Raw genomic sequence first — 19940 nt, 5'->3', positions numbered from 1 at the left:
TTTTTTTTTTCCTTGTTGCATTGAGACAAGTCAGGACTGTAGAAATATGGCAAGGGGCGGGGAAAGGTCAAATTACACTCAAAAGCAGCCAGCTTTACCTTAACCAACATCAGCCACGGGTGTGCACTGATGAGAAAATGCAATCTAATAGCAATTAAGAGCAAATATTCAAGACATCTTTCACCAAGGAGCAGCGGGTATGCTAGGCGGGTATTATGTAACACATGGGGAAACATATGGCAGAATGAAAAGTTTTGGCTAGGGACTATACGAAGAAACTTGAATAATTAAGTGTGATGTAGAGAACAAATTAATCCCCAAATGGTCTAATTCTTAAATCCTTTATTTAAAGGATATATTAGAAAATATTTAAATGACTTTTAAAAGTCACAAAATACTTCTAGAGAAGTGAGATGAGCGATGTCATTTCTAAGGGATAGAAGTGTTAAGAGAAAGAACATGTCCATAATCCTATGGGTATGTGTCGTTCATGTACTTGAAAAAAACGTAGTTTCCTTTCATGAATTTTTGAGATCCCTCTGCCATCAGTAAGTTTGCGAATACTGAACCATTCACTTAGGATGTTTTCTCTATGGGAGATCCAAACACTGAATTTAAAACTTCCTTAATAAGGTGTTTCATCATAAAAACCCAACAGCTGGGAATGTAAGTTGGTGCAACCACAGTGGAGAACAGTATGGAGATTTCTCAGAAGACTAAAAATAGAACTACCGTTTGATCCAGTAATCCCACTCCCAGGCATCTATCCAGAGAAAACCATGACTTGAAAAGATACATGTACTCCAATGTTCACTGCAGCACTGTATACAACAGCCAAGATATGGAAACAATCTAAATGCCCATCAACAGAGGAGTGGATAAAAAAGATATGGTACAACAAACAATGGAATATCAGCCATTAAAAGGAAAGAAATAATGGCATTTGCGGCAATACGGATGGACCTAGAAATTATCATGCTAAGTGAAGTTAGTCAGACAGTGAGACACCAATGTCATATGCTATCACTTACATGTGGAATCTAAAAAAATGAACACAATGAACTTCCTTGCAGAATAGATACTGACTTGCAGACTTTGAAAAACTTACGGTTTCCAAAGCAGACAAGGTGGGGAGTTGGGGAGATGGGCTGGGGGTTTGGGATGGAAATGCTATCAAATGGGTTGTGATGACTGTTGTACAATTATAAATACAATAAAATTCATTGAGTAAAAATATTTATAGATGTATACAAAAAACCCAAACAAACCCAACCCAACAGCAACAACACAAGTGAGTTGGTGGTAGCTCTTACCATCTCCTGGGTCCACGATCTCCACTGTGGTCACCTCGGGGAATTCCAGGGCAGCCAGCACGGGCTCTGAGAGAACCACCTGGAAGGTCTCAGACTGTTCATGCTCCCCGTCGCTCATGATCCGCACTCTCCACGTGGCCCTGGTCTGGCCCGGGTTGAACTGCACTTGTTTCTGGGCTTTGCCCTTGAAGTCTTTGTCCTTTTTTGCAGTCCCATCTCTTGTGCCAATACCTAGACAGAAACACAGTAGCATGTTCTTAGTTCATTTTCAGTTGGGTTATTAATGTTTTCCTTGTTGTTAACTCTTTGTGTGTCACTGTATCCTTCAGTGCACAGGAAATCCTGTTTTGATTCCATGAAATGGATTGTTGGGTCTGGGACCTGCAATTAGAGTGTTCCACTGTAGACATTAAGCAATTCCTAATTCTCTTCTACACTTGTCTCATTATGCTTGCTACATATTCTTCAAGCTAAGTCTGTGTTAGAACCTCTTATAAAACAAGACCAAGTAAATTGATATTCATATTCTGAAATAGTCTCACATCTACAAATTTATACAATCTAAAAACTCTTAGAGTTCTCTTGTGGTTCAGGGGGCTAAGGGTCTGGCATTATCACCGCAGTCCCAAGGGTCACTGCTGTGGCAAGTGTTTGATCTCTAGCTTGGGAATTTCCACATGCCATGGGCATAGACAAAAAATTAAAAATTAAAAAATTAAAATGAAAAACTCTACATTTACTTTTTTGCATGCATTGTAATGCGTGTCATATTTTAAAAACTAAGAACAACTCTCCAACTAGAAAATATAACCCAACAAGAGACTCTGTGAGTCAAAGCATTCTTTGATAATACAAACTGTAAATGGCCAAGCATAGTAATAAAAAAATTATACTATTCTTTAAACTTTTAATAGAACCGGGACCTTAAAAGAATCTAATCTGATGTTTGTCAACATGAATTTGGCCAGATTTTTCTTTGTGAAACTCTCCACAATTCCATGGAATCATGTGAACAGAACTAGAGAGCTAAATATACATGGTTATTATGAGCAGAAAGTTTGGCTTACTCTGTTGGTTCCCTCAAGGTCAATTACAGTTAGCTGGGAAGGTTAGAGGATCTCTGAATCTCTACCAACATTACAAGAGGATCTTTATTTGCCATTTCTATGCCACATACTCAAATCACAAAATATATTATCTAGAAAGCAGTAAGAGTCAACATCACAGAAAGATTATAAAATTGCAATTCTACTTATGCTAGTATGTTTCAAGTACTGAATCAGAACCTCTTAACGAGTCAAGCTGAGAGAGTAATTTTCAAATATATTTCTATAAACATTGGCATTTTCAGAGAAGTTGGTAGGAAAGAAAGATTTAAAAAGAGAAAAAGACACCACACTGTAAATCAACTATCCTTTAATAAAAATAAAATTTATAAAATTTATAAAGAAAAAACGAAAATATGGGCATATGGTGAAAAAAATATTGTAATAGTAAAATGGAAGCCTGAGAAAATTCCCTTTATTGTTATTTTGGTGAGAATAAATGAGTTTTTACTTTAAAAAAAGAGAAAAAGAAATCCTCAGGCTTACTGAAATTAAAAAGTCTAGGAGTTCCCATCGTGGCTCAGCGTGTTATGAACCTGGAACTCGACCTGAGGATGCGTGTTCAATCTCTGGCCTTGCTCAGTAGGTTAAGGATCTGGTGTTGCTGTGGCTGTGGTGCAGGCCGGCAGCTACAGCTCTGATTCAACCCCTATCCTGGGAACTTCCACATGCCACAGGTGCCGCCTTAAAATAATAAATAAATAAATAAAAGTCTAAAAGTAAATTCTTCGTAACATTTCTCATTTAATTGAAAAAGTTATTTTTAGGTAGAATCCTTTTATTCTTCAAAGTAGAAAAGAAACTGGACCAAGGAGATCCATTCAGCCACAAACACTCTTGAGCGCTGGGTCTGTATCAGAGAACCAAACTGACCAAACCTCTGCCCCTGTGGTGCTTATGCAAGATTAATTTGAATATTTATTCCTGCATTTATCACTGACTGTAGGTTTCATCTTAAGATGAGGATGAAAATAAGTGTTTCCCTAAAATGTTTCTGTCTTACAGATCTCAGAAAGATAACTGAGATAAAACTATTGTGTTTTTTCAAGAGGAGGTAAAGCCTGACTTATTGAATGGCGAGAGAAAACAGGGCACGGGACCAGAATTCCAGGAGTACACATCAGAACGTTACAGACTTCCTGTTAGCGCTCTGGTTCCTCTTGCACACACAGTGGCTGTCAACACCTCCTGGATCCTCCGCAACTCACTGCCAAGGTGACGATGAAAAGAATCATTCTCCCTGGGGTTCCAGCACACATGCAGTTCATTGACCCATCTATCCCCAGCAGTACGGCCAACAAGAGAATCTATTATTTGGTCTCTGAGAGCTACTGCCCACTTTTCTGTTTTGTTTTGTTTCATCAACAATGCATCCTTTTCCTAGAGATTCAAAAGGCAGTGAAACACAGAAAGGACTCAGTATAATACAAGGAAGGTCCACTCGTTGCAATTAGCCATCCTTCTAACTGATAATTGAGTCATCCAACCTAAGGGAAAAAAAGGCTGCAAAACCAAATCTCAGTTGTTATTGCTAAAAACACCCATAATTTTTCTGACGGATTTTGTTAAGACATTCCCAATCAGATGAGACATATAAACGGACAATTTGATTCGCCAAGCCTAGAGGAATGGACTTCTATTTTGTGAAAAAGCGTTCAACTGACAAGCTTTTCTTAAACCTGAGATAAAACAACGAAGCACGTATCATCTTTTTTAAAGACCGAGATGGAATACTAAAGTTGCTCGGGGTCAAAACCAAAAATGCTCTTTTAATAACTAAAACATAGTACCCACTCCAAGCACAGCACTAGGCACCCTTGTTACTTAAAGTGTAGTCCCTGGACCAGCAGCCTGAGCAAGATCTGGGTTCTTCTTAGCTATTAAGAGTTTCAAGCTCTATCCCAGACCTACCCAATCAGAATCAACATTTTAGCAAGATCCCCACGTAAGTCTTATGTGCATTAAAATCTGAGAGTGGGTACACACATACTAAATACCTCATACTTCCACGAAGCCCTTTCACATAGATGCCCCATTTTAATAACGGATGTAGAAATGGGAGATCCCTTGGGGCTCAGTAGATTAAGGATCCTGCATTGTCACTGCAATGGTTCTGGTCACTGCAGTGGCACGGATTCGATCCCTGGCCCGAGAACTTTTGCATGGCTCAGGTGCAGGGAAAAAAAAAAAAAGAGGATGAGAAATGGTGTACAGATTGCGAAGGAGACAAATTAATCCACACTTTAACTGAATGTGGTAGACAAGACAGTTAAGCATGCTCAATGTGCAAAAATTGCACTTACTTGGAGATATAAATATTCAGCTGGTAAGCCACACATATTATAAAAATATTATATGTGGCAAAAAGGATTCTGGGAATTAAAAAGCTTGTAGGTTGGGCTTAAGTTTATGCTTTTTTTTTTTCAAAGAGAATTATTGAACAAAGCATATTATTTTGACTCATTAAATGAAACTGCAACTGCATCTTTTCCTGGGGCATGGAAAAATGGCATGGTGGAGAAGCAAGGTACTCTTGGAATGAGGGATGAGATGCCAATCCTGCCTCGGCTATGAGATCACAGGCAAGGTATCAATTTCCTCAGTTGTAGAGGATTGAAGAAGCAGTTAAGAGGGTCAGCCCTGGAGCAAAAGCTTACCTCTGCCCTTTCGTGGCAAATGTGACAAATTTTCTGTCCCCTTACCTATGTTACAGGGGGACACTCCTCTTACATGGTTGACTATGTAAGTTATCAAGAGTCAGATCTGGTGCACAGTAAGAACTCAATCAATGTTAGCTATTCTTATTATCACACCACAGTCCATGACCGAACACAGGGTCTGGCACTTAACAAGCACTCAAGAAAATACTAGTTGAGTTAGTGAATAAAGGACTGTAGGAGTTCCCGTTGTGGCCCAGGGGTTAACGAATCCGACTAGGAACCATGAGGTTGCAGGTTCGATCCCTGGCCTTCCTCAGTGGGTTAAGGATCCGGTGTTGCTGTGAGCTGTGGTGTAAGTTGCAGACGCAGCTCGGATCCTGCATTGCTGGGCTCTGGTGTAGGCCAGCAGCTACAGCTCCAATTAGACCCCTAGCCTGGGAACCTCCATTTGCCGCAGGAGCAGCCCAAGAAATGGCAAAAAGACAAAAAAAAAAAAAAAAAAAAAAAGAATTGTAAAGACTAAAAGAGATTGGTAAAGTACTTAATGTGCTTCTTGGAATATTTTGTATTTAGTAAATGTTCCTTAACTGTGAGCAATCAGACCTCTGAAATTAGATTTCTTTTGTGAAATACAAATACACATTTAATTTATTAATGGTATAATGGTTATAAAGGAACAATCATCTCTGAGGAACAGATATACAGAATTCATGATTTATTAACTGTGTGCCTGAAGGTAAGTGATATTCTGTCTCTAGCTGTAATACAAGCTCTCTAATTCTATATGTCCAAAAATGACCATGGCGGTTGCAGGGGAACAGTAACAGGAAACATATCCATTGTAGAACTTCCATGAGGCTACCTTCATATTCACCCATCTTTTCCATTCCCAGTCCTAGCATGAATTCTATTACCATCTTCAGTGAGGGATGAGTGTGGGCTACACACAGAAGTCTTTTAACTTTCTATCACCACAAGTCACTAAGTAACCATGGCAGGTTAACCAAGAAGTGCTACAGAGCCTTTATAGAATAGTGACCTCCACTCGTGCAGGAAATAATAGTTCATTGAAAAAATAACTCTAGAAGAAAAACAGAGCCCTTGTCTGATACTTAAACACTTGTCTTTAGAAAAGGGCAATGGAGAGAAAAATCTGAAAAGAGAGTTTTAAAAATATTTTTCCACCATTAACTTTTCCACTGCTATCAACAGGCTATTTGTGAGTGGGTAATTCAACATACTCAGCAGCAGTGGGCATTTAGGTAAAAAATGCAAATGGAGGAGTTCCCGTCGTGGCACAGTGGTTAACGAATCCAACTAGGAACCATGAGGTTGCGGGTTCGGTCCCTGCCCTTGCTCAGTGGGTTAACGATCCGGCGTTGCCATGAGCTGTGGTGTAGGTTGCAGACGCGGCTCGGATCCTGCGTTGCTGTGGCTCTGGTGTAGGCCAATGGCTACAGCTCCGATTGGACCCCTAGCCTGGGAACCTCCATATGCCGCGGGAGCAGCCCAAAGAAATAGCAAAAAGACAAAAAAAAAAAAAAAAAAAAAAAAAGCAAATAGATGAAGGCATCCTTAAGAATTCCTAAGGTGCTCTGTGTTTTAGTTATTATTTTCCCTGTGACTTATTTGCTCTATTCCCAAGCACCAAACATATGTGTAGAAAGAATATGCTCCCCAGAGAGCAATAAAGAGCATTCGCTGTGCTCTAGAAGGTTAAACACAGACTGTACACGACCGACTACAAAGAGGCACATGCAAGTAAATAAGATAAAAGCTGAGCTGCCTGGGCTGGGCTGCAGGGTGGGGGTGCAGGTAGATCAGAACCCGTGGAGCCAGAGGTAAAGCACAGTGTGGAAAAACTTCCTGTAAAGTTAAAAAACAAAAAGCATTTTAAAAATAAGGGTTTGGGGACTTATTTTGGGAAATCTTTTACACAATCTAAAAGTTAATAGTTACATTCCATCTACAGTTTCCACAAAATATCGTCTACACTCCCCCTGCTGCACAACACATCTCATTGGACTTCCACCTTGCAGATGAATTACAGATGTGCCTACACCTATCCTAAGATCTACTGACATTTAAAATTTTTTTAACTTAGGAGCGAGTACAGCCATGCTGTAAGTTATTGTATATCAGAGAAAGAAGAATTGAAGAGATACATGTATTTGATTACACGTTTCCTGATTTTTCAGCCCTTGTCTCTGGTGATGTAGCCTCATTTTGACATGTTTCTTGAGCAGTTAAAGAACATTTAATTGCTATTTTCTTCCTAAGCTTTAAAATTAAGCAGAAAACTAAACATATTTTAATCATTGTAAAATGATGAACTTTTGCTAGAAAAATGGAAGTGTGAGACCAACGTGCAAACTAAACTTACTTATAAAGGAAGTCTCTCCCAAGTAACCTCTACGTTTAAGAACGACATCTAGAAATTTGGAGTCCTCATTGATCAAGTAATACTCCTTTTCAAAGGAAATCCATGCCCAGTTCAGACGAAAATGCTGCTTGGTTAACTTGTTTCCACCTGGAAAACAAAAAATCAATGCTCCAAATTAGTGCTTTCTGGAATGAATGACCTTAGACATTCCAAAGGTGACTTTAACGATGCAACATTAAAAATCGCTATATTGAGAAAAAGAATGTATATATATATATATACACGACTGAGTCACTTTGCTGTATCAGCAGCAATTGACACAACATTGTAAATCGACTATTCTTTAACAAAACAAAAACTAAAATAAAAAAGAATCACTGTAGCTACTTGGTTTGATACACAATCTAGAACACATACTTGGAGATGCAGCTTACTGTCCGCTGAATGTTATGCACAAATATAACAGCTGAAACAACTCTTTGCAAAAATCCCTTGATCTTTAGCAGGGGAGGTGGGTGGGGGGAAAGGAGCACAGAACCACCAAGCAAATTCCTTGAAGCATCAGATCAGGTATCCAAGTCGCAGAATGACTCAATGCCCACAAGGTGCCGCTGGAGAGCAAGTTTTTCTGTAAGGAAAGCTGCAAAGGCTCTTTTGTGATGTTAAACACACACTCACAACTTCACAAATACCTTTTTCTGGTTCACCGAGCAACTGGGTGGAAGGCTTTAATTATAACCACTTAAGTAAAAACAAATATCCCTTCCCCGCCTCCCTTCCCCACTATATTCCACTCCATTCCTTAGAACAAACAGACAGCTCTTTTCATTGATTCCATTCTCAGCAGATAAGGCTTTCTCCTCCCACCTTCCCACCAAAATGGAGCTGGCTGCCTATCCGGAGAAAATAAACCTTGTGTGTGATCTCTCTAACGTGAAAGCTGTTCTGCCAGGTATGTGAAGAGAGAAACGGTTATCAGCTGATCACCACGCATGTACCCTTCAACTTTCTTTGATCCACAACAGTTATTTCAGAGGTTTAGAAACAGAGGCATCAATAATTTCTTTTAAGTCTTTCTGTAAAAGAGTGGAAAAAAGCCCAAATAATAAACACAGCCAGAGGCACAATTTGAATTCTAGTTTCTTTTCTTCTGAGTTCACACTGAACTACACTAAAGGAAAAGAAAGGAGACAGGAAAACATTAAGGCTTCAGTAGGCTGAAGGCAAGAAAATCTGCATAAGAGAAAACAGTGAACAAATACAAGAAAAAATGTTCACCTTTGCTAGAAATGTTTAAAAAATTGCAGCAACTCTGAGTTATTAATTGACATGTGCTAAAGATGAACGAGAATACCCAGGACAGCCAAGATTATGTAAGAAAATTGGTCTTCTTGTTTATTGCTCTTAAACTGTAAATTAGTACAAGCCTGTTAGACGGCTGCATGGCAGTGTGTGCAAGAGACCAAAAGATGTTCACACCATTTGTAAAGAGATGTTTACCGTTTCTTGTAAATCCTGCTGTAGGATGAGAAGCAAAAATACATGTTGGGACTCTTCATTGCAATATTTTCTGTGACAGCCCCCAAACTGAAAATCTTAAGAGTTTACTATAATGATGACACATAAAATCAATGAAATACGATTCGCTCATTAAATAAAAGCGATGACATTTTTTGTAGAAATACTTAAAACACTTAAAAATACAGAAACAAATGGTATTGATGCTATGAACGTAGCAATGTAAAATGAGGCATTACAAATACGGAGTTGATTGGTGTTTTAAACTGATGGTATTATAGACCTTTTATTTTTTTAGTTAATTTTAAAGTATCATATATAAATTGATTGGAGAACAGTAAGTTCATTCCACATTTATGAACTTATTGTGGGAGTTCCCTCTCTGGCTCAATAGGATCAGCAGTCTCTCTGGAGCTCTGGGATGCTGGCTCAATCCCTGGCCCAGCACACTGTTGCCACAGCTACAGTGTAGGTCACACCTGCAGCTCAGATCTGGTCCCCAGCCGGGGAACTCCATATGCCGTAGGGCAGCCAAAAAAGAAAAACATAAAATAAAATTTAAAAAAAAATTAAAAAACAAACAAACCTATTATGCCTAACATGTCCTAGACACTGAGGACTATTCTGGAGAGGAGGGTCCACGGGCTCAGGGCTGCCCAGACCTGGAGTCCACAGCTAATTTCCCTTCTATCTGCCATCTGACTTTGAGCGAGTTTCTTCCCTAGCCCTGTTTCCTCATCTGGAGAGCAAATGAGGGTGATATCAATTAAGGTCTGTGTCTGCTGTGAGGATCAAGTGAGATAAGCCATATAGCCACACAGTACAGTGATGCTGTACGTAGACAGCATCCTTGGACAAATGTTAGCTGGCTCCCCTGCCACACCATACACGCTGTTAATCTGCCCTAAATCCTCCTGCACTCAATTCTCCTTCACCTGCTCTCCCTACAGCTACTGCTCACAAGTCAGGCCATCGTTGTGGATTTCCAGTTTCACCTGCCCTGTCCTATCTTAGTCCCCTTGCCTGTAATCTGTTCACCTTTGGGTGCAGCCAAGAATCTTTCTGCTCCATGGATTTGCCATCATCGCTCTTCTGCTGCTTTGATCCTCTTGCCTGAAATGATGAGCCCTATCATTCTTCTGCTGGCACTTTCTCCTCCACGGCTCCTTAACCACCTCCTTCATGAAGCCCACTGCAGTGACGCCAGCCCTTGCATCTGTGTGATCCTGCAGCTGTTCACCCAGCAATTGCTTTGTGCAGTGTTGCACGTTAACAGATATTCTCTCGTATTGTTCAATTGTGCACACTTACTAATTGCACTAATTTTTGTCAGAGGTTGAGCATGCCCATTCATTCTTTCACCAATGCAAACACTTGGTCTTATTGTCTTTAAAAATACTTTGTTACTTTATTGTGTTTGTGGTCTATTGCTGGGGACATTTCTTCTTGAAAGTAATAGATAAACAAAGGAATGACATTTAATCAATTAAATTAATAAGTAAAAGCTTTCTGATTTTTCGACTACATATTACTGGAAAACAACTTGGTGCTACACTTCTCTCTCATTTTTTTTTTATTTTTATTTTTTAAAGATCAGGTTTCAGTTTATTTATTTATTTATTTATTTTGCTTTTCAGGGCTGCACCCAGGGTAGGGGTCCAATTGGAGCTGTAGCCACTGGCCTACGCCACAGCCACAGCAATGAGGGATCTAAGCCGCATCTGCGACCTACACCACAGCTCAACCTACACCACAACTCATGGCAATGCCGGATCCTTAACCAACTGAGCGAGGCCAGGGATCGAACCCACAATCTCATGGTTCCTAGTCAGATTCGTTTCTGCTGTGACTTCTCTCTCATTTAGATTGTAGCTCCATCATGTCCTAGATTTTGTTCCAAACTTCTTGCCGTGCTACACCAGGCCGCTCTGGTCTATCTGGACACCCCCAGCTTCACATCCCATCACTTCTCCATGGAGAAAAACATCTGGTCACATCCAACTTCTCACTGTTTTCTGCACACAATGACTGCTTTTGCATGTGGGAAGTCTTCTGCCCAGAATATCTCTCGCTTCCTACTCCTCCTCGCAATTTAAGTCCAACTCCGCTAAGGCTTGGAAAGCCTGGCTTAGCCTGCTGTGTGTACTTCTGTATCTCCAATCAGAGTCATTGTCACTCTTTATCTTCATGTGCATTCTGCCACTAACCGCCTGAGCCGCCCCTCCCTCAACACCCCCACCCCCAGCCCCTGCCCCAGGACAGGCATTCATCTAGTGTCCAAATCCAATTTAATAACACTCTTTCTAACACATCTGGCACATGCTATGAATGCTATACAAAGATTTTAGTGATTACCTATGAATGTGAACGACTGGAATTTGTGTTTATCTAGGTAAGACCACCAAGGGGTTATTGATAACAAAAAGCCTGTTTAACCTTCCCTTCCCTTAGGAAACAGCATAGATGCTCTTAGAGTTTGCTAACTTCACTTCTACTCACAGATTCACAAAACTTATTTTCTGGTTGAGGATGAGGGTGTCAGGTTACTAGTTAATCAGGGGTTTCAAGTAACACAGAGCCGAACAAGTTTGCCAAGGATTTTATATGTCCACTTCTTTCAGATTTTATTTGAAATAAAATTCATAAACAACACTGAGAAACTTTGCGTCTCGTTAAGACCTGGGCATGCTCCAAGCACTTATCTTAAATGCTCAGCATTCACTCTACATCGGGGATTTTTAAATAGATATCTTGCTAGAGAATATAAAGTTAAGTGTATAAAGCTTAACTCTGAGTTGAATGAAAAAGTTCGTAACTCTTCTGACTTCTACAGACGCAAATCATCCTGCATTTCAGAATTTGTAAAATCAGAGGTACTACTTATGCAGGAGTGATAGGAGGATTTGAGGAACTAAGCTGAAGTTTATTTTAACTTTCATTCTTACACTGGCCTTGCAAAACAGAACTCCATAGTTGATCTAAAGAACAGAAAGACATGTTATTTATTCATTTGTTACCTACCATGTAAATTCTTCTAAAACCTCAAAGCATGGGAATAATCAGTGTTGACATTTTTAATAACAGCAGCAGCAGCTGACAGAAGGTTTAGTGAAGTTTAGGTGACGTTAACTTAAAAAACCGACAAAGTTTTACTTCAGTGTGATTCTTTGCTTTTCTAAAACAGCTTCTGTCATCTATGTGGTGCAAGGAGCTGGTCTCAACATCTCACTGGAAACAAATTAAAGTCTGTGACTTGTGTCATAAATCCACACAACAGGTGCCTGACAGCTGATAACTACACTCCCAAATGCTTTGTCCCCAAGCCCTGACACCCCAGCCATTAAGGTTTTGATGAAAAGACCTCTTTTGAACTTCTCCAGCTGGTCTTTAGGCATCTTCATCTTCTTTTCCAATGGGAACACAACAGGTTTTTTGTTTTGTTTTGTTGTGTTTAGAATAACAAAGAGTCACAACCTTCAATTAGCCCTCCCAAGGAACATAGGGCTGCCTGGTTTCTAGAAAGACGAAGGATACTTTTCTTAACGAGACTAGTGTCACCACTTTGACTTCTGTTTAAAAAAGGGTAATTTCTGGGTGTCCACTTAATTTTGACAATTTTCTTCTTGAAGAAAAGATAGTTACCTGTAGAACATAATTCCACTGGTAGTATTTTTCCAGGCTGCCAAGGTTTTCTAACTTCCTACAGTTCCATTTGCCCAGAATAAAATAGTTTCCAGCATGAAATCTGAACTGGAAATCAAATACACAGCTATTTTTAAAAGCTGGATATCCCTATACCTTTAAACCAGCCGTAGGGATAGATATTTAATATTTAAAAAGATTAAGATATGAAAATTACTTTATTGGGGATAGTTGATAATTTCATTCTCAAGCTGTCTTGTTCTCCTACAAGGTAAGGAGAGTGGTTAGCAACCATGCTACTACCTTCAGCATCAGTCTTACTAATTATTGTGAGAATCAAAAATTAAAGTTAAAATAAGGGATTCATTTCCTTGCCTTTTCTGCATGAGGATGATCCTTTAAACTCTGCTTGGCCTTAGAATCTTCCAGAAAAGAATTTCTGAGAACTCCTGAAATTCTGTCTTCTGGCCCTTAAAGTCAGGTTGGCTTTTACTGTTTTACAGAAAACCTCCAGGTATGAAGCTGAAGCCTACTGGTTCTTACCACCCCCACTCCCACCCCCAGAAGTTGACACTGAACTTTGGAAGATGGAACAAGTACACCGATGATGTGCATGAGCTAGAGGCTGGCAAGTGTTGGGAGAGAGGCACTGATAATGAGCTGGGGGAGTTCACAAGAGAGGGATTACTTTGACCTGAGGGGATCAAAGACAAGTTCATGGAAGAGACAGTGTTTAAATGGAGCCCTAAGTACAGGCATTTGGACACTCCAAGAGATGGGGGGGAAAGGTGTTCCTGCAAGATTAAGTATAAGAACAGAGATAAGAAATTGAGTAAAAAGGAAACTTCAAAGAATGTGATCGCTCAGGACATTGACTCAATATTTATTTCCTTCTCCTTTTCCTATTTAAGTAATTGGATATTAAAGACAAGGAAGGAGTGGTCAAGATGCATTCAGAATCTGCCCTGGGATGGGGTGGGGAAGGGAGCCCTAATCCTGACCCAGACACCCAGAGAGGAAGAACCTTGACCTGAGGGCAGCTGTGCCTTGGTATGACCAATGGAACTCCAGGAGACTGAGAGATAGACCAGGAAAACACATCAACAGATTTTTTAACTCTGCAGACTGCTTAATAACTCCAAGGATTTAGTCCAATCATCACACGTTGATAATTGGCTTGTTAGTTTCTTCCTCCATTCTCTACACACCCACCCTCAGCACACCCGCCGCCATATGCATTCCAAAACAGAGGCAGCACAGCCCACAGGGTCAGATCCACAAAGACATAAAAAAATATAGGCAGAAATGTATAGGAGGAAAAGGAGCACGAGGAAGACCCAGAGGTAGAGAGAAGCCAGCACAGCACATATTGACCTCTATGGAAACACATGCCGGGGTGGTGGTCTTTCAGGCTCATCTCAGGAAGGCGCTTATAAGCATACCCATCCCAAGAAAAAAGCCCATATGGAGCTGTGATAGCTTGGTCACTACCGCACAAGTTACACGGAATTGAACTCAAGTCTGGATTAGTTCACATTATACTCCCTACACCTCTGCAGGCTCTAAAGATAAGAAGTTGCCAGGTGATATGAAAGTGAAGATCGGGTTGAAAAATATACCGATGCTCATCTAGAAGCAAGAGTGACACAATCTGCTTCAACACGTGGAGTTTTGTACCTTAGGGATGTGATTTGATCACACATACCTACCATGTGTATATAATGAGTATTCACAATGAGGTCCCAAAGACTTGAACTCCTATTCACCAACTATATAAGAGTTCAATACATAGTCAATTCTAATTATTCTGGGATTCTGTATTTGAGAATTCACCTACTCGATAAAATTTATTTTGTGATCTTATTGGACACTTGCAGAGCAGCTTTTAAAAAATTTGCCTCACCTAACAGCCTTCTTATTTCAGCTCTCTTACTGCGAACAAGTGTCCTTTTCACAGTCTACTTGATGTCACATTTTCCAAACTTTTGTGCTATTTATTGGTGATTTCACCATTTAAATGAATTATAGTAAAAAATGCTGGCCAGTGTTCCTAAATACAAGAAGGCTATGATTTGCCTTCTAGAGAAATTACACATGTTCCATTAAGCTTCATTCAGGTATGAGTTAGAGTGCTGCTGACCATGAGTTCCATGTTAATGAGTCAACAACAAATAAGGTGTTTTTAAACAGAAACACACATACACCAAGGTTATGTATTAATTGGTTGATGAAACGTTGTGACCAGAGGCTTACAGGGAACCTCCCTCTGCATTTCCCCTGGGAGTGAATGTTTTGTATGCACATTGATGTTACAGAACCTTACTGTGAATAACAAGAACCAATTGTTGATATATGTACCCCAATGTTCACTGTAGCACTATATACAATAGCCAAGACATTGAAGCAACCTAAATGTTCATCAAAAGAGGAGTGGGTAGGAGTTCCTGTCATGGCACAGCGGAAACGAATTCAACTAGGAACCATGAGGTAGTGGGTTTGATCCCTGGCCTTGCTCAGTGGGTTAGGGATCCGACATTGCCATGAGCTGTAGTGTAGGTCAAAGACGCAGCTTGGATCCCACATTGCTGTGGCTGTGGTGTAGGCCGGCGGCTACATCTCTGATTAGACTCCTAGCCTGGGAACCTCCATATGCCATGGGTGTGACCGTGAAAAGACCAAAAAAAAAGAGGAGTGGGTAAAGAAGATGTGGTACATATATACAATGGAATATTACTCACCCATAAAAAAGAATGAAATAATGGTATTTGCAGCAACATGGTTGGACCTAAAGATTATTACACTAAGTGAAGTCAGTCAGACAGTGAGAGACAAACATCATGTGCTATCACTTATATGTAGAATCTTAGAAGAGCATACAAATGAACCTATTTGCAGCACAGAAACAGACTCAAAGACTTGGAAAAACTTATGATTACCCAAGGGGACAGGTTGGGGGGACTAGTGGTTTGGGATGGAGATGTTTTAAAATTAGGTTGTGATGATGGCTGTACAACTATAAGTATAATCAAATTCATTGAATTAAAAAAAGTGTATTTAACACAATAAATTAGTCCTTTGGGACAGGAAAAAATGGGGCCCAGGGAGTAGAAGTGTTCTGTCTCCACACACATTTTGCTTCCTTTTAATCAATCCCTTTTAAAGCATAGGCCCAGGAATATGAACTGAAAGAAATCCTCACTGCCTTCTCCAATGGGCAGCCTGGACCCTGCCAGCATCCGTCCCAGGCCAGAACACACAAGGCTGCAGATACGGTCATGGCTATTAGGGAAAGGTGGTCTGGTTCACCTGCCTGGCTTCCTGTCATAATTTGGAAATATTATGAGAACTTTGATAACTTCTAGGATTATTTTTAACCTTTTGTAAAATAATATACATGGCATGAATTAGGATGCAGAATAACTCCTAACTCTAGAGGATCTCAGAATCAATTGTTCTAGAATAATCTCAATTGAAGCAACAGCCCAGATCTGGGATTCCTGCCTTTTTAGGCTTGTTTGGAAAACGGGAGGAACAGACACATAGAAGCTGATTTTCTTGGACTGGAGGGAGCCTCTAAAGGGAGAACTCAGCATAGGAAGAGTGGATGTGTTCGGCACAACATTGCAGCCTCTGTGCAAAGCCTCACACATCAATGCAACACAGGGGTTCAGACCACAGTCAAAGTACTACTCCTCTCTCACTAGTGCCCAGGCTCCTGGATGAATGTCTGGGTCCCGGAAAAGAGGAAAACATAAGTATAAATGGAAAGAGATGCTTAATTCATCTACTCTCATCCCATGTTCCAAACAGCACTCTTTTTTTTTTCTTTCTCTTTTTTGGCTGCCCCCTGGCATATGGAATTTCTGGGCCAGGATCAGATCCAGTTGCAGTCGTGACCTATGCTGACTGAACACAGGGACTGAACCTGTGTCCTGGTGCTGCAGAGATGCCAGGGATCCTGTCGTGCCACAGTGGAGACTCCTAATCAAACAGCACTCTTTTAAACATCCTTTTCCTTCAATACAGAAGAGAAAAGATCACGCCACAGCACTAGTGCCCACTTTTGGGGGGCTGCAGCCATAGGCAGGTCCCTGCTGTTGGGGAGCTGGACATGGCAACTGGTGTTCCTGGCAGAGCGGTGGTGGTAGGTGGGACTGAGCTTACTGCCCAGAACACCTACCATTGAGAAGAAGCAAGGGCTTTGAACAACAAGAATTGGTGCAGTACAGGCACTGCCTAATCATAAAAAGACATTGGTTCTGCACAACTAAAACTCATTTGAGTGCAGGTGTAAACTGGCTGACTGTGGGCTTAGCCTTGGGGACCCTGAAAATGCTTGGAAAAGAGGGCAGGACACAGTGGGGGTCATGATCAGGGTGATTTTGACGTTTCACACGTCATCTCAGCACATCGCACAATAACCCTGTAGGTTAGGCGTCTCCACATGCATGGATGTGGTAACTAAGGGTCAGGTCAAATTACTCACCTTAAACTCTATAGGTATAGTATGTGATCGACCTAGGATTCAAATCCAGCTAGCATCTGTTTTTACACTTGTTTGGAGTGATCAGATTACTCCCCTTCAGTCAATATTCTATTTACAGGTGACTCTTGCTTAATTTTACTTTGATTTACTTTCATTTCCAAATGAGTGCTATGGAACAGAGGCAAAACCGTCCATCTGAATTCCCCTCTCCCAACAGCAAACCCTTGAGGTTGACAAGAGGTAAGAATTAAATGGGGGGAATAAAAAGGGTATGAGGGTCAGTTATGAACTATTTGAGGCTGAATCATAGAAAAATGAACACAAGTATGACCCTTTTGTTTTATGAATGAATTTGGGGCCACAGCCAAAAGCCAGGGGTGCAGGGAGGAAAGCACTCCTTCCAGACTGAATGATGTGCTCCACTGGGGCCACAGCCAGGTCAGACTATGCAAGCCTGAACCTGTAGGGATCCTACAATTCACTAAGTATAACCCCTGCCCCCAACTCCATCTTAAGAAAAAAGGAATGTGCTTATTTTCAACCCTTGTAACAAAATGGGAAAACAAAGGGGTGAAGAGAACCATGAGTTTATACCTCCTAACCTAGGGCTTTAAAACAGTTCCTTAATCAAATCTGATTTAATTGTGCAATACTTTGCTTCCTTAATTAGGAGTTTAAACCCGGTGGCATGAAAGTCTCCACTGTTGGTACGCGCGCTCCTAGGATAAGGAATTCAGGCAAAGGACAAAGCCAACGTATAATTTCAAGGTGAACTCTCATTTACAATAGGTGTGTTCCGAGAAAATCACGTGCCGTCCAAATGAAAAGCCAGCACAGTCATTTTCATGCAGTAATAAGAGTAACTGAGGAAACTCATTTCTGAAAATGGGAGTGGGATTCTGCATTGTCAACAAGAACACAAAGTAGTTCAAGAAATAAGTATGTTGTTGAACAAGACAAATACATAAACTCCAAGCGTTTTAGACCGAGAATGAACCTTAGATTGATTCTTTTCTCACAGCCCCCATTTTCCCAAGATCCGGAAAAGCTGTAATTTGAATACGATTACAAAGCAGCTATTTGCCCCAGGGGTCCTCGGTCTCAGCCTACTGGTCTTTCTATTTAACAGAGGACGATCTCAATGTTGTGCTTTTAAGCATAAGATCATAAAAATCATGCGTTTAAAAGAATACAGTATTATATATATATATACATATATATATATACATACACATATATTTAAATTGGGGGGAGGCTTTTTCTTTTTAAAACAGCCCCCTAAGTAATTTTTCTATCATTTTCTCCCATTTACAAATAGGAGGAACATTTTTGAAGCTGCCACACTTTCAGAGAAACAATAACTACTTCATCAAGAGGGAGGTAAGTCTGTCAAGAAGATCCACACCCTCTCCTGCCTCTGGGCAAAGGAAAAAAAATACAAAACAAAACACCTGGCGTAGCAGGATTTCATGCATGCACTGCCTGAGGCAACACAGAAATTTATTAGAGCTCTGGCAACACATTCTTAAAATAAACTTAATAGCCTTCAGGTTTCTGTTCAAACCGGAGCCTCATTCCTTTTGTGGCGCCAGACATCTCCCCCCACCCCAAGGAGACTCTTCAGGGAAAGGAAAGCAGTGGTTCTTTTCTCCTGTGCCTCTCAAGAGTAACCGGTTTAGCACCATTTAGTTAATTCCCTGTGAAGTGAGACTGTTTCCTAATTCCTGTTTGTATGACGGCCCCAGCCCCCAGTACATCCTTCTAAGACACAGCCATTACAATGAACAAGGATTAGAGCTGGAGGTTCATTCTGGATTATCTTTTGAAAATGTTACACCCATCTTGAGATGAGAATACAAAAGGGGTGGGGGAGGGGGACCCCCCTCCCCGGACATGCATTCATCTGGCTATTAAAAAAAGAAATCTTCTTCACCCTACCTTGTTTATATTTTTACTACAATTGAAAATTGTTGGCTAGAATGGAGGCATTAGTGTGGGATGGCAGCCCAAAAGTCGTTCTAGAATAATTAAAATATTGTGAGTGAATTTTAACTTAGACTCCTAAGACGTCAGCACTAAATGAGAATTCCCTGAAGATTCAAGTTAGTTCCAGGTTAATCTGTTTCCACTGCTGCTTTTAAATGCAAGTCAGTAACATGTTCTTAGGTATGTCTGTTCTCAGCAGGAAAGTCAAGATTTGGATGTTTTCGATTTCCAGATTTAAAATGAAAAAGACATGTATGCAGTCCTATCACATTGGGTTACCTGGCTATTGCTCCTGTGGACAAACTAAAAAAAAAAAAATGCCTTGTCTTTGATGTCAGTCAAGGAAGGAGAGAAGGAAGAAAGGAAGGAGGGGAGAGAGGAGGAGGAGGAAAGAGGGAAGGAGGGAGGGAATGGTACCACCACCATCCTAAGTTTGTTTGCATTTTCTTTTCATTTATTTCAGATTAGTTTTTCAAAGCTAGCTTTTGTGCTTAATTTGTGTATTATTTAATTCGTCAAACTCTTGGGTGACCACCCCAATCCCCTTAAAATTATGTCAGAGCTACAAATACAGCTATCCTTGGTGATTTTACTGTCTCTGATGAACACAAAAGCCATCCATCTACATATATTGCTGCCAAAAGAAAAAGAAAAGACCCGATAAGCATAAAGACAAACTGGCTTAGTCTTCGAGCACCAGATTTTGTAGAGAAATACTTTAGACAATACACACCAATGTGTTTGTTTGAACGGGGCTCTGTGCAAGCACACGTGTTATAAAGGACAATGATCGATGCCTCGAATCCATATGACTTAGACTCTGGTCAGGAGGGTAAACCAAAAATC

The 19940-nt window shown here is 40.5% G+C and overlaps 1 protein-coding gene across 2 annotated transcripts in view; it reads right to left on the bottom strand.

The window, feature by feature from the left end:
- Positions 1-19940, bottom strand: part of FREM2 (FRAS1 related extracellular matrix 2) — a 153690-nt gene that overhangs the window by 67971 nt on the left and 65779 nt on the right. The window contains exons 3-4 of one of the 2 annotated variants that reach the window (XM_021065217.2): positions 7463-7609; positions 1314-1544 (exon numbers count right to left, since the gene is read on the bottom strand). In XM_021065217.2, the coding sequence (XP_020920876.2) occupies positions 1314-1544; positions 7463-7609 (378 nt within the window). Of the gene's footprint in view, positions 1-1313; positions 1545-5768; positions 6567-6727; positions 7610-19940 lie in introns of those variants that run through there. The other variant, XR_014819169.1, reaches the window with a different exon arrangement.

The sequence above is a fragment of the Sus scrofa genome, chromosome 11, assembly GCF_054392235.1.
Source record: "Sus scrofa isolate SSC_HxYL_T2T_F1_AM1 chromosome 11, Sscrofa_HxYL_maternal_Yorkshire_Landrace_v2.0, whole genome shotgun sequence".
Classification (NCBI taxonomy): domain Eukaryota; kingdom Metazoa; phylum Chordata; class Mammalia; order Artiodactyla; family Suidae; genus Sus; species Sus scrofa.
The sequence above is the reverse complement of the archived record's forward strand: the minus strand, read 5'-3'. Positions and strand labels throughout refer to the sequence as shown.